Source organism: Leptosomus discolor, chromosome 1 (assembly GCF_034619465.1).
Source record: "Leptosomus discolor isolate bLepDis1 chromosome 1, bLepDis1.hap2, whole genome shotgun sequence".
Taxonomy (NCBI): Eukaryota; Metazoa; Chordata; class Aves; order Leptosomiformes; family Leptosomidae; genus Leptosomus; species Leptosomus discolor.
Genome location: NC_141391.1, coordinates 194,917,878 through 194,932,675, shown reverse-complemented (window position 1 = coordinate 194,932,675; position 14,798 = coordinate 194,917,878). Strand labels below are relative to the sequence as shown.

At 36.5% G+C, this 14,798-nt stretch overlaps 1 protein-coding gene across 1 annotated transcript in view; it reads left to right on the top strand.

Annotated features, from left to right (window-relative positions):
- The window catches only part of POT1 (protection of telomeres 1), a 77,306-nt gene that overhangs the window by 17,256 nt on the left and 45,252 nt on the right, over positions 1 to 14,798 (top strand). Inside the window, exons 5-7 of the mRNA XM_086473504.1 lie at positions 4,888 to 4,998; positions 7,480 to 7,527; positions 8,400 to 8,514. Of these exons, the coding sequence (XP_086329630.1) occupies positions 4,888 to 4,998; positions 7,480 to 7,527; positions 8,400 to 8,514 (274 nt within the window). The remainder of the gene's footprint in view (positions 1 to 4,887; positions 4,999 to 7,479; positions 7,528 to 8,399; positions 8,515 to 14,798) is intronic.

Below are 14,798 nucleotides of genomic sequence, written 5' to 3'. Positions count from 1 at the left end.
AGGGCTCTCTCAAATACGGAAATAGCAATGACTTAAGTTAGAATTTTGTCAGGATTTTTCAGCTCAAATGGCCCAGTACGCCTGAACTCTGGTGATCTGTGTGTTGAAAAAGGATAAAAATTTAGCAGACCTTAGGGCATGACATCAAAATATCACTTAAAGTCCAAGTTGCTCTGACTTTATGGAGCATTTTAATTTCAATTCAGAGACATGCATATTCTTTTTATGTGATTCTACCTAAGGTTAAATAATAACTTTTGCTTGGTTCCCAGCTTTTTTTCCTTTTTTTTTTTTTTTTTTTCCTTTTGAGAGGGAAAGATCTATTTATATTACTTGAAAGTGACCTTGCTGTTTCTGGATAGTAGCTTACGCCCTGAATTGTAGCAGCTTCAAAGATGCATGCATCAGTTCATGATATATATAGGACCAAAGCTGTTAATTTACACTATAATTAGAGCTGAGGCATTTATATAATATATAGTGACCTATATTATAGTTTTTATATAATTATATGCCTATAAATATTTAGACACTGAAAACTTTTGAATCCCTGTGTTTTCAACATTGTTAATCTGACTAAATTAATACAGATTTGATGAATATGTATACATTAGAGAGAAGGAACCGAATGTTTATTTGTTGCTTTTATCATGTAGACAATCATCAAACAGCAGGTGACATATGCTGGCAGCTGCTTCAAATGGGTTAAAAAATAGTATCTCACCCAAGAAAAAGTTCAGTGTTTCTCTTTTTTCAACAGACATGTAACTGTTTTGAGTTTTTTATCACTTCTCAAATTGTAGTTGAAGTCAGTAAGGAGGTTTGAAAGTTACAGAACATGTAGATCAGACTGACATGACAGTGAAATTTATCTCTGTAAAAAGCAAGGCTATAAAAAATAGCAGTTTTATAAATGTTTAGTGACTAGTTGGAGAAATTTATTTGAAGTTATAGTTGTGACCTAGTGCAGCATTTAAAAAAAGATTTTAAAATTGCAGGATCACATATAGGTGAAAACTTTCCATGCTAATGAAAGGTGCTGACATGTATCTTTGTAGACCCTTCCCTCTTTTTGGCACACTTACCTTGCCTTATTTCCAGTCACATAATTTGTTTTGTTAAATATTGCTGTAAGAATTATAAACAATATCAACAATAATTAATATTAAATATTAAAATGCTTACTGTATTTTTAGTGATTATATAAAATACCTCAGAAATCTTTCTTAGCAATGTGATTCCTTGTGTACTGAGGATATTTTTCTGGCATCATTTACCATATGGCTTCCATCAGCAGATGGTTGAGCTTGTGTCATGACCTGAACAGGTTAAAACTTTGTGTTTGAAGAAATCATTAAATCCAAGAAACGTTTTCCAGCAAAATGTGCTTACTCTGACAGACAGCATGGTGGCAGGTCTTGGGAAGTATATGTTATCTGCAGTGTGTAGTCTATTAAAGAAAAGTCTGGGTGAAAGCAAAAAAATTTCTGTAGGACATCTTCCTCTGTTTACATCTAGTGTCTCCTCCAACCAGCATAGGTTATGTGAAGGAAAAGTCAGTAACACCTCGTGATTGTGAAGGAAGGATTTCACAGATAGAATTCTTTCAAATGAATTTAGCCATAAGAAATAAAAATTACGTAGATCCTTTTAGTAGAACCCGTTTAGAGATTGTGCTATTAATTTGATGTCAAAATTGGTGCATGGCCCTTTTCAGCCCTTTGATATGTGTGAGCTTGAAGGAACAACACAAAGGGGCTTTAGGCTGGGTGGTAAGGTGTGTGGGTCAGAGTGTGTTCAGTTTTACTTTGGATTCTGCTGTGAATCAAAGCTTTGTTTTGATGTTTGTCGTATGCCATGCTAAGGAGAGAAACATGCCTTGAAGATCAGCAGAATCAATTCAGTCTGTTTAGGGCAGGAAAATCTTTTACAACCATCAGATATGTATAAAATAAGAAGTGAGAGTCTTTATACAAATTTTTCGATTCCACAGAATTTTGACAGTGAGTCCAGGATGGGAAGTTCCTGAATTCATTTGCTAAATATACTAGCTGCAGAGTCATTTAAATTTAAAGAACAAATTAGTTTTATTGTCCTGATAAAAATATAAATCTGGAACAAGGCCCTAAGCAGCAACTAGAAGATAGAAAGAATAGTACTAAAGAGCAGAGTAGGAAACTACAACTCACAGGCAACAACCCTTAGACAGCTAGAGTGCACTAAAACCAGTGTTCAGTCTTCCCCAGTGAACTGAACCTTCGTGGTGCTTTCCACATGTCTCAAATGAGATTTAAATTTTGGAAGAATCTGAGTGGGAGGGAACAGAATAATTTCTGAAACTAGCAGAGTTGCAATTTGGCAGTTGTGAAGTAGATTTAGTTTTTGAAAATCCAATGTTTTAGCCATTAAACAATTGCTTCAGTAAGGACCAGTACTTTTGGTTTGCTGCTAACAATTTCAGACTTCACAGTTTTGGAGGTTTCCATATTGTGCTTCCTATACTGCAACAGCTTTGTCTGATTAGCCCAGGGGGATCAGGCTATTCCCAAAAACGCGAATAACTATATTGTTCTTGTCTCCTGAGGGTCTTCTGGTTCTGTAACAGAATAACCATCAGGGGAAATACTGTCTTTCCTTTATTTCTCACTTCTTGTGAATGAGGCGAATAGAATCCTCTTTTGCTATTTAAAAATGTTGGTCGAATCTTATAGTTTGTATATATATGCAATGTAATACTTTTCTGTTGACATGAAAATCCACCAATTTATTGATTCCCAAAGCAATTATAAGAGAACTTCTAATAATTACTTTTAGCTAAAGGTGAAATAGAAACTAACCTATTTTGAAAACTAGTATAGCATTAGATTTCAAAGCACTGTGTAAATCTTACATAAATTTTTTGCATGTTTAGAATCTGCAAGTCACAACCTCTCAAAGTTGTGAATTTGTAACAAATCTGAGACTATACCTGTTCTTCCTACCTGTAAAACTAGTTTTTTGAGGTTAGTACTGTTTTTTTCGTCATTGAAATTGGGCAGTCCTTTCACAGGTGTTTTTTGAATGTCATGTCACACATTGCATATTGCATACGAGTAATCACCAGTGATCTAATATTATTCACAGAAAAAAGTTTCTATTTATTATCAACCTGTGTAAAGGCTTGAGTCTGTGTAATTCTGTCTGTGTAATTCTAAAGTTCCTCCTGACACAGGAGAAAAGACAAGTCAAGTCAGCTGTACAGAGCTGCAATCCTGACTCAGCAACCAAGGCCCAGAATCTTGTGCAGCCTGCAATCTAATAAAATGCTGAAATGGGAATAATGTATGGCAGGGCATAGATTTTTAGCTGAAGGTTAATTCCACTGTTCAAGGAACACCATGAGTAGCATCAGCAACTGTGAAAGGAAAGGCACATCCTAACACCTGGTTTCTGCAAAATAGCTGAGTTTCCTGAAGCTTGTGTTTGTGTGTATTTGTATCTGGAAAGAATGAAACAACTTTAATGTATGTTGGCAGGGTGGTGTGTCCCAGGTGCAAGGAATATTGAGTAGTCTAATTGTTTTGACCCATTTTAACTTACTTAGCTCTGAGTATGGCTTAAACTTAGGTGATGTACATATTTTCTTTTAGTCAAAATATACATTGTACTCCCATACTCCCATTTGTGACACTACCTGATAATTACCATGCCCTGATTAGTTTCGTTGTGTATTAAATTGTATGATCAAACTTGTGTTCTCTGCAGTAATGTGTGTTTTTTGGGCAAGTCCTTTAATAACTAAATATATCACTGTCACTTAAGCTAGCAGCCTTTCTTTTTCTTGCACAAAACATTAAGATTTTGGATCTTAAATCATTTAGAGTAGCATTGTCAGATTGCTGAAATAGCAAAAAAGAGCCATCATAGTGCAGTATTTGGCTAAAACTGTCAACTTTAATCAGAAAACTCTTTTATTTGTTGTAATCAAATAAACACATGAATGAAAGTCATTCAGTAAAAGCTTAAGGAAGTACTTTTGGTAGAAGGTCGAATAGGAATAGGGTTCCAAGTCTAATATGTTTATTGGAATGGATGACACTGGTACAGCCCTGCTATACAGTTCTGGAGATGACTGTAAAAGAGCTTTACATTGTATCAGAGTTCCCAGCATTTGGTCAGATATCTTTCTTATCTCTATCTACAAAATGTATTGTCTATCTTCTCCCTTTTTTCGTTTTTTTCTTTTTTTTTTTTTTTTGAAAAGGTTGCTACTAAAAAGGTGAGCTGTTACGTGGACTGAAATCATTTACCCCTTAAATTATCCTTTTCTGGTTCACTTTGTGAACTCTTTTGCTACCAGAACCCTACCTATTGATTGACCTGCCTATTTGACCCTTAAACTGGAAGATGTCAATCCAACCAAACCAGAAAATATCCACAAGGAGAGTCTCTTCGTAGTGCAACTATAACTCAATAAGAAATAAACTCTGAGAAAAGAGTGTTTTGTTATTGCTGGTCCAATGTGTGATTCCTTTTCTAGCTTATTTAAGCTTACCCAAAAAGGAATTGATTTTCAGTATATTTGAAGGGGAATGATTCTTTTTCTTTATTCTCTTCCCCTGTAGCCCTTGTCAAAATCAGGGCTCAGTCACAGTAGCATCAAGAGTGTGACAGTTTTCATGAAATTTGGGGGGGAGCGGGGAAGTATGCTGGCATTGGTTGAAAATACGAATTCTGTGGGTAGAAGAACTAAATAGAGAAATTTCAAGCCAGCATTTCAAATTTGTTTGGGATTTTTGTTTCTTGAATGTTTTGAGACTTTAGGGTGTAATTTCGCATCACATGCTCTTAAAATAGAGTTCATGATGCAACCTGTGTAATCATCTGTTTGTCACCCTGTCCCCATAGGACACCTTCATAGTTGTGGGATTTAAGTTGGCAACATCACCTACAGCGAGAGAGGATGGTAGACACAGTTGCCACCTGGAAGTGTCTGAAGAGGCTGGATCAACCATTTATGTATGTGGGTACCCAACTTTCTTCGCCTTTTTTTTTTTTTCCTCCAAATACCAAAATTAAAGCTTTGCTTTGCAGTAAGAAAAAACCCAATGAAATCTATTAGAATCTGAAGTGCTACAGATTATTTTAGCATGTTCATCAGGAAACAATCAGGTCACATTTATGTGTGTGTGCGTACACAATATACAATAACCCTAACCATGCAAGACCCAAATTATCGTAGGCCTCCCAGGTAAATTTCTACTTGTTGAGTGCAGAAATTTGACCTTAGTTGGCTTTCAATAGATCCCTAGAGCTGTTTGAACCGTTCTTGTCTGCATTATTGTGTTGTGTTATGCACAAGGTGGGGGGTGCGAGAGTGGTCTTAGGTCTATCGTTTTTAGTTTTCTCTGGTCTATGAGTTTGTACTGCTTTAACTCACATCACTATACTGTGCCTTCGAATACGCGGATTCCTAGAGTCTTAATTTTTAAAAGAGAATTGCACCTCTTTTTTTGAGGAAAATATGTTTTATTTTGTATTATTCTCACATCAATACTGTTTATCTTAAATGCTTCGATGTATTGAGATATGGGCGTGGACATACCCCGTTCTGCTGTTCTATTTGTCTGTGGTAATATATCAGCAGTGTGTGTTTGTTGTGGCCACTGTGCCTTTGCTTCAAGAAACATTTTCTACACATTTTAAGCCTAAGCATTATTATTGTAAAAGCTATAGGACTACAAAAATTACAGAAGTTTAGATATTAAAGGATTTAGGATATTACTCTACATTGGGAAAACTAGTTGTGAGGGGAGAGGGGCTGGTTGTGGAAGGGTTTCCAAAACTAAGGTTTCCAAAACTTTGTTGGGCACTTCAGTGGGATATTTCTTATGAAAGTTATCCCAACAGTTATCTGGCGAGAAACTATTGCACATTTTTGATCACTGTAATTGCCTGCTACTGTGAAAAAGAAGGATGATAGTATTGAACTGAACTCTGTGACAATGCTGCAAAGTCCATTCTGTAGTAAGTGAAAAGGAAAAGGCACCTTCACTGGAGAACAATATAGCGTTGTGCTGTATCGCAATTCCTTTGAGCCGATCTGTCAAATTTTGAAACAAACTTAGAAATAATTATGGAAACTTAAACACAAAATCACATATAAAAGAGACTTACTAAAATCTGTGCCAATGTCAAAGTTTGAACTTTTGTCTGTGTACCTGTTGTCTGACAATAATTTTAAATTCAAGAACATGGTGGGGTTTGTTTTAATTTCAGAAAGGCATTTTTGTTCCAGAATTGACCTCTATAGGTAATAAAAGCTTGGCATGCACTTCAGTGAGAAACAAAATAAATTGAAATTATAGTGCAGAATGTTTCACGACATTATCTGTTATTGATGATTTATAGGTAGAAAAATTATGGTTCACTGAGGATAGCAGATAGCAAAAATTTGCCCTGAGTCTGAGCGAATGTTTCTGAACTAAGTGTACCTACATTTTAGGCACTACATGAGGCATACAGTCTAATCCCAAGGAAGATGTGTAGCTCACTGAACAGCTAGGTTGTGCTGGGAAGGTGTCTATGTCATCATCAACTACAGAATGGAGCTTGTGGCACTTAATTTGCTGACACTCACTGAATGTTTAACATTAATCCAAATGAACTGAATTTTACTTTACTTTCTCAATTATAGCTGTTCACTCGGCTATTTAAAATAAATAAGTGGAAATAAAACTACCTTCAGGAATGTAGTTGAGGGTGGAGAGCAAAACTAGATCCCTATCGGGAGCCTGCACTGCTGAGGCAATGCGCAGCTGTGACGTGGGACCTTGTGTCCAGCAGACAGGCTGTGGTGTTGCATCAGGAGGGCAGCTGAGCCCTGTGTTTCTCGTTGCTACTATGTGGTAGGTATGTGTTGGCATTATGTCAAATCCCCAGGATTAGTTCTTTAAGAGACCTTACGCTGAAGATAAGTCTGGCTTATAAGTATGGCTCTAAAAGCTTAGGAACTACCTTTAAATAGAATTTATCCTATTCTGGTGAATTTGCCTTGACCATTTTTTTAAAATTTTTTTTCAAATTTGTCTTTCCCCCAAAGCAGAGTGACGAGGCACTGAAGGTAGGTCTGCTCTAAGCATTGACATGTGCAAAACCTAAACCCATTATGTTCTCTGTTAAGCAAGTAGAGTTTTAAATTTGTGGCCTCCAACTTTCAAATACTGATTCTACTAATGTGCCCTGACTTACATTCAGCTAAGTGCATTTCTGCTTTAGAAAATGTATTTGTTATTTAAAGTAGCTTTTGTCTGAGTGTAATTGGAGTAAATAATTTTTTTTGTAGGATAAAATTCTACCGTTTTCACATACAAAACAGCACTACAGACATTTTTGCTATTTGCTTATAGTATTATATTTGCTCTAGAGTTATCAATTGTTTTGCATTTGCAATGCCTTCAATTTTGTAATCAGGGCATTTGCTATTTTTTTTCTCCTCAGATTTATACTAAACCAAGAACAACTGCTGCTTCAGAAGCTGCATCTGCGGTGAGTTTATATTTGGGATGTTTTTAAACCACATGACACTAACTGCGTGTGAATAAGAATGTGTGGAATTATTTTTCTTTCCTGTTTATTTTGCTTTTGTACTCATCCCAGCAGTCTTCTGTTTAGCTTTTAATTTTGCAAATAATATGCCTGGGAAACTATAAAATATGAAAAAATAGTACTTTTCTATACTTACAGTATAGTTCCCATCTCAAAATAGGCTGCAGGTTGGTTTAGGAAATATGAAGTAGAAAGGTGACTGTCATTCTAAAGACGTTCGTGTGCTTATGCTTTGAAAAAATGGAAATATAAATCTTCCTTTGGTTTAAAATCAGACTTGATGTACTGGTTTTAACATTTCTTTTGATTACCCTCTGGAACAAGCATTTACATGTCTAAATTACAATTCTACGTGAAATAGTATATTAAAGGCGTAGAAATTGGTGTATGAAATTTTACTGTTCTTTATCATAAGCTTAGAGATTTAGTACTGTAGATATTACAACTTGGCTTTGTGTTTCCATCATTCTTTACGATAATGACTTTTATTCACCTGTTTCATGTATTGAAACTTACTTGAGCTGACTGGTTAGTTTATTGTAAGGAAGATGCCAGCAGCACAAAAAGAAATAGAAATAAGTTTTGTGCTTTACTGCCTGTGAAAATACATATATATATATATATATATATTTATATTTATATTTATCTTTAGAGAGTCTGAAGTGAATAAAATAGAAAGAAATAGATAACTTTTTATTTTTTTAAGATTGAATAAAGCATATCTGAGGGTGGATAGTGGTAAAAGACAAAATTCTGGGTGAATTTTTGAATAATTTTTTCTTCTATTCCTTGATTTTATCATGCCTTTCCAGTCTGTTGCACCAAAATATCTCTATACTTCTCTGAATTGTCTGAGAGATGGAACTATAGTGAATTTGTATGGCGTTGTGAAATTCTTCAAGCCTCCATATGTAAGCAAAGGAACTGGTATGTACTATGTTCAAGAGTTCTAAAATCTCCTCCTCCAGCAGAACTGTTCTTACTATGTTTGTTAAAAATCAACCAGAACAACAAATTCAGATGATCCCTTGACCATGATTCTCAGCTAACATCAAGGAAACAGAACAACAAATGGGTAAGGGAGTCAGTTTAGCTAGACTGGTGGAGATAGCAAATGAAGAAAGTATTTATCAGGCTAATACTGTCAGTACAAAACAGGGAAAAAGACCTGTACCAAAAAAAAAAAGTACAAAAGCCCTGTACCTGTCCTTGTGGGAAAGGGTTGTTGTGTAACTCTGTGCAATTCTTCCTTGAGATTTTGACAGTAAGCGTTACGATATGCTGTAAATGCCGTGCCAGCATATTTGTTATTTGTAGAAGCTGTGAAACGATCGAATCATTTTTCCTCTCTGTGAGGTGAACAGTTACTGATTGTGCTAGTTTTGTAGAAGATTGTGCCATTTCACTAGCTGCTCAGTGAGTACACAGATAGATGATATCCCTGCTGTAGAATTTATTTGACTCAGAATTAATCAGAGTATTTTCTGCTTATTATAAGTTTACTGTGCATTTTGAAGTTGGGTTTTTTTACACTTCTAAATGTATTTTTAATTGAACAAAAAAAATAGATTATCATGGTGACTGATTTTTATGGTCTCAGTTATACACTCACATTTCTTGAATAATGTCAATAATCATGAATTTGGCTTCTCAATACAGAAATTTTAAGAAGTGAGCATTAAATCAGAACCAAGAGTTAGTGGCTCGTCTTCAAAACCTTTTGCAAAAACAGGTCTGTGGAATCTTACTTGCTCAAGAACTGCCAGCAGCAGTCTGAAGGTGATGCACTCAAGGTAAGGCAGTAAATGCCTTTGTGAGAGCGCAGTGCTATACCTGCAGTACCACAGCTTCCAGAAATGAGGTTTGCTTACAGCAAGGTAGCTTGAAACATAAGTGAAATAGCTGAATGCTTTGCAAGCATGGTGGCACACCCAAAAGCAGTTCCAAGTCCAACTAAGATTCAACTAATGGCTTCACTTTGTGAAGACCAAGCAATCTTCAGCCTTTGTTTGGATCGGTGTATGAGTGAGAGGAAAGTCTAGGACTGAATTATACTGATAAAATCCGTATTATGGGCATGCTTAATCACTACTGTTTGGTGCACGTAGTATTCTTCTAGATAAACAGATATACTGGTGTGAAAGACCCTATTGACAGGAAATTTTTGCTCTCACTTGTAGATGAATTGTGGCTTCACTGTACTTGTAGCTAAAGTTGTCCACAGAAAAGACAAGACATGCATGTGCTGCTCTCTGGTCTGTCGTACACCAAGTGTCAGCTGAACTAAAGGCAGCCACTGGCCCGGTCAGCAGTCACAGTTAAGTTGTGCAGAGCAACACAAGATTTTTCAAGAATGTATTAGATTAACTGGGTCTGCAAGGTAATGATTAGCTTTTGAGAATTCAAGAGCGTTTTTACATGTGGTTGACGGTGTCCACAGAAGAAACAAGTGTCCACAGCAGTAGGGCTCAGTGCCGTGGTGTCCTCAGGGGAGCGGTTCTGTGCTTCCCGTGCAGTTAATTGTCGAAATGTATTCCCGTTGGTGTTTATTGTAGCAGGTGACAGGTCTTGCTCCTAGAAGACCTTTGCGCTCTACATTCTTACTCAGTGTTTAGAAGGCAGTAGTGTTCCCCAAAATAACTCTGAAACAGAAACAAAATACAAGTCTGAAGAATATGGGATAATGTAATTTAAACATTAGCAATTAAAAATAGATATAGTCATTGAGTTGGGAACTGAGCCAGTAACAGTCCATCTGTTTTTATAGCAAATACAATGCGTGTTTGTTCTTTTTTTTCCTCATGAGACTAAATTAAAATGAGTATTATCATATTCTACATAGTCATCGATACACTAAAGTTATTTTGCTAAACAGTAAATTGCAACTCTTTAAGATGAAATATTACTTCGATCGCTTTATGTAGGAAAAAACAAGTGGTAATTGTTAGAGAAAGCTGTGGTAATTGTTAGAGAAAGCTGTGGAAAAGTTGGATGTCACTGTTTTTTTCAGAAAATAGTTGTTTTTTGCTAATACTGTAGCCCAGTAAAAGTGGAGAAGTACAAATTCCAATTGTTTACAGTATGAATGTTACAACACAATACATGTAAATGAGAAATAATGGTAAGTGGAAGTATCTGCAGGAACCCAGTGCGTTTAGACTGGAAACACAAAAGTGTTCTGGCATCTAATTAGAAATGCAAACATTCATAAAGTGCTAAAGCATGCGTGTGTTTGCTGTGCGTATAGCAAATCCGGTTATACTGCTGGCTTAGAAGTAATAGTACTAAAACTTATTGTGACCCTAGAGCTGAGTACTTACGGAACTGTCATGTGATTTAGCTACAATTAATACTTAAATATTACTTATTTTAAAAGTATAAATTCAAAGAAAGACTGCAGAGGGAGCTCTTCGAAGGTCGGAGACAGATTCTGAGATAGCAGTGAGTGGGTGGTGTTAAGTTGCTGGGGGCTTAAGAAGAAGGATTTGGGGCCACCAGGTATGAAAAAGGAGCAAAGAGGAGAAAGTGAGCTGTGCTGGGTGTCCATGCCTGGGTGTCGGCAACAGGGGGCTGCGGGGCAGCCCCTGTGAGGAGGGACCGGGGCTGCCCCGTGCAGGGCACAGACGGTCCCAGCCGACTCCAACCCACCCACCACAGGGCACGGCTGAGCCCCTTGGCCAAGGCGGCAGCGCCTCTGGGAAGACAAAGTTATGAAATGGCAAAACACTGCAAGGCAGTGTGCAGTGAGGAAAAAAGTGTGTGAGAAACAGCCCGGTGGCTCCAAGGTCAGAGAAGCTGGAGGGGAGGGGGTGCTCCTGGTGCTGGAGCAGGGATTCTCCTTCAGCCTGGAGAAGAGACCTCGGATGACAGGCTGATCTACACTGCAACCTGTGGAGGACTTGCACTTGAGTAGGGTTATCCCAAAGGACTGCAGTCCATGGAAGGACCTACTCTGGAGCAGGAGAGAAGAGGAGCTGTTATGGGCTGACCACAACCCCCCTCTCCCCATTCACGCCGCTCAGCGGTGGAAGAGGGGAGATAGATGCTGGGAATGAAGAAGTGAAGTTGAGCCTGGGGCAAAGGAGTTCTAGTCTTTGTTTCTCACCATCCTACCCTATTTTTATTGGCAATAAATTAAATTAGTCTTCCCCAAGTTAAGTTTCTTTTGTCCATGATGGTAACTGGTCAGGAATCACTTTGTCTTTGATCTCAACCCACGAGCTTTTCCACCTTATTTTCTCCCCTGTCCTGTGCAGGAGGGGGAGTGAAAGAGCAGCTGTGTGGGTGCCTGATAGCCAGCCAAGATCAATCCAGCACACATGCTGGGGTTCTCCAGGTTTTTCAAACTTAACTCATAAAATGAGGATAAATCTGGAGAAGGAATCTTGAGAAACAAGTTTCCTTTGAAGTTAAGGATCTCAGGGGAATGAAAAATATCTTTAGCATAAAAGAACAGTAATAATGCATAGTCTTTATGCTTTCTGAAATGGAAAGACCAAATTAAAAAGTTTACAAAACACTTTCTTTGAGTGGAAGATCTGATCACTGATGTTCTTTCCTGCTTGACGTGCCACTAAAATCTGTAAAAGACTTCATTGTAAAGGTGCAAGTGTAATCCAGACCTGTACAGAGCAGAGTATTTTTTTTTTAATGTAAAAGACTGATAGTTTATTTCATTATTGATTTACTTCATTTGGTCTTTTCTGCACAGTCTGCCAAACAACATCTGTCTCGTCACTATAGTGAGGAGCTCAAAGTCTTCATTTTGTGATGGTATCTTAGACCTATTCACATGCTCTCAGTCTTACAATATCTGTATACTAGATATATAGAATACATTATATATATATTTATTTATTTGAAAAGTTGGGCTCTTACTGATATTCTCAGCCTGCAGTAGTAATAGATTTCTTAGCTGTGATTATAAGGAACTGAAGAGATTAGCTTTATCTGTAATAATTCAGGATATTGCCAGTGGTGAATGGAGGTAGTTTCCTCTTGAAAAATATTGTAGGTTTAAAACTTGGGCTTAAAAGCAAAGAAACAAACAAAACAAACCCCACACATTTTTTAAAGGTTTTATTTCCTTTGTTCACATTGCTGACAACAAAAACAGTAAGAAGGAAATTAATCAAATGTAGAAAGTACTACTTTTACTCTTTGAGTAAATCATGAAAGGGCAGTTCTTGAAGGATCACATGGTCTAGATTTGTCTTGTGTCCAGCTGCTTTAACAAGACTTTGGGGACCTGAGGACTTTGAACATCTTCCTTAGACAAGCACTAATTGCTGGAAATTATTAAGATGGCCATTCTTTTCAGATATCAAAAACCAATAAAGTTAAATGCACTGACTTTCAAGGTAATTTGTCTCTGAAACAACTAGGACAGATTTTTTTCAACAGAGTTATTTGACTGAGTTATTAAGTAGTAGAAGTTTCATAGAGAATATGATGATTTCCTTTAGAGTGCAAAACAGTCACAGACTGTTGTAGTATCTGATGGTCTGTGTGTGAGGAAGCAGACTCCAAGTGAAATCTGCAATAGTTTTGTTCTTTAAAGTATTGTGTTCCATTTTGGTTTTTCCAAATCAAAATATTAAGGATGCATTTAAATTTTGCAGAACAGAATAAAAACTGTTGCAGAGTTAAAGATAGTGATTCAATTTCTGGAGCCCAAAGATGAGATTACTGTTCTTTTCCCTTCTGATCACAGTGATTTGTATGTGTTTCTTTTTTAAATAATAGCTGTTTCCTATCATTTAATATTAAAGGTAAATAAAAGTTAAAATTTTTAAAAGGAAATGAAAAATTAAACAGTTGAATAAATAGTTAAAAGAAAGAAATCTCAAGACAGCTACTTTGATCTACAATGTACAAATGATGGCATTAAAGCATCTGTTTAGCCAGATGCCTCTGGTAGTTACTGAATGTTTGTATCTCTTATATGTACCATGTTAGAAATAACAAGCTGTAGTAAAACATCTTCATTTGATTCTTCAGAGGTTTTATTTTGGGCTTCCACAATATCTATGTTTGTATGTACATATATATACATATAAAAGTATGTGTACGTTCGTTTTTTTTTTTTTTACTGTGTTTTGTTGAACATGGTAAGTTGGCTGGTTCGACTGCTTTGGTTTAGTACAAAGACACTTGTGTATTGAATGGCCTCAGTAATTCTTGAAAACGGTATTAAAGTTTGGTGTAGTTTGAAGAGAGAATAATCTTTACCTCTTTTTGTGTGTATTGAACTATAAGAAACAGAAGGCAATCTCTAATTAGAGTCCCTCATTGCCAACAACATTGCCAAAATCCTTTTATCTTTTCGTGGGGGTGAAGTTATTGATTCAGGGTAGTGGGTTTTCCACTTAAATGTTATTCAGGAATACATATGTGATTGCCCAAAAGGGGATTCGTAATTAGATCGATGCTTTCTACCTTAAAAATTTATACAAGTGTATTTGTTAGGGAGTACTGAAGTCCTTAGTAAAACTAAAATAAACATTTAATCAGTAAATACTAAATGCCTTCCTACAATTTCAGTAACTGCTAATCTGGAAAGCTTTTGTAGCAATTCTGGATTTGCTATGATGGCTGAAAAATAAATCTGTAAGTGGAGCTGTGCGTTTGGGGCTTTGTTCATTTGGGGTTTTTTTATATATATCTGTAAGCTGTGGAGAGATGCTGACTTTCTGAGCATGCTAATGACTGACATAACAGTCCATAAAAGAGTGGAAATGCTATGACATCTATAAAAAGACAACTGTAACCTGAAGAGTGAACCTAAACCATCATCACAGTGGAGGAAACTTTAGCTTTCCAGTGATTGTTACAGTGCTACAATACATTCATTTTTCAAATTGTTTAAAATCAGGAGCTAGAAGTTTGGAGATCAGTGTTCTCCATGTAGTTGATGTAACATTCTGCTGATCTTGACTTGGAACTTTATTGATTTTAAGATAGTCCTTGCAATGATAATTAATTCCGTTTGCTGCATAAGTTTCTTTTCTAAAAAGCTGCTTCGCCAAACAGTTGTGGGATTTTTTTATGAGGTGAAATAAAAAACTAAGTAACAAGTTAAAGTAATTGGATTTTTAAAGAACAGTAAGGATTAGTCTGAAAGGATATAAAACGCATGTCAGACATTGCATCACTCTGTAGTTAGACCAAGAGTCACTTCTCTCTCCTTGTTTTCATAAACACCAATGCTG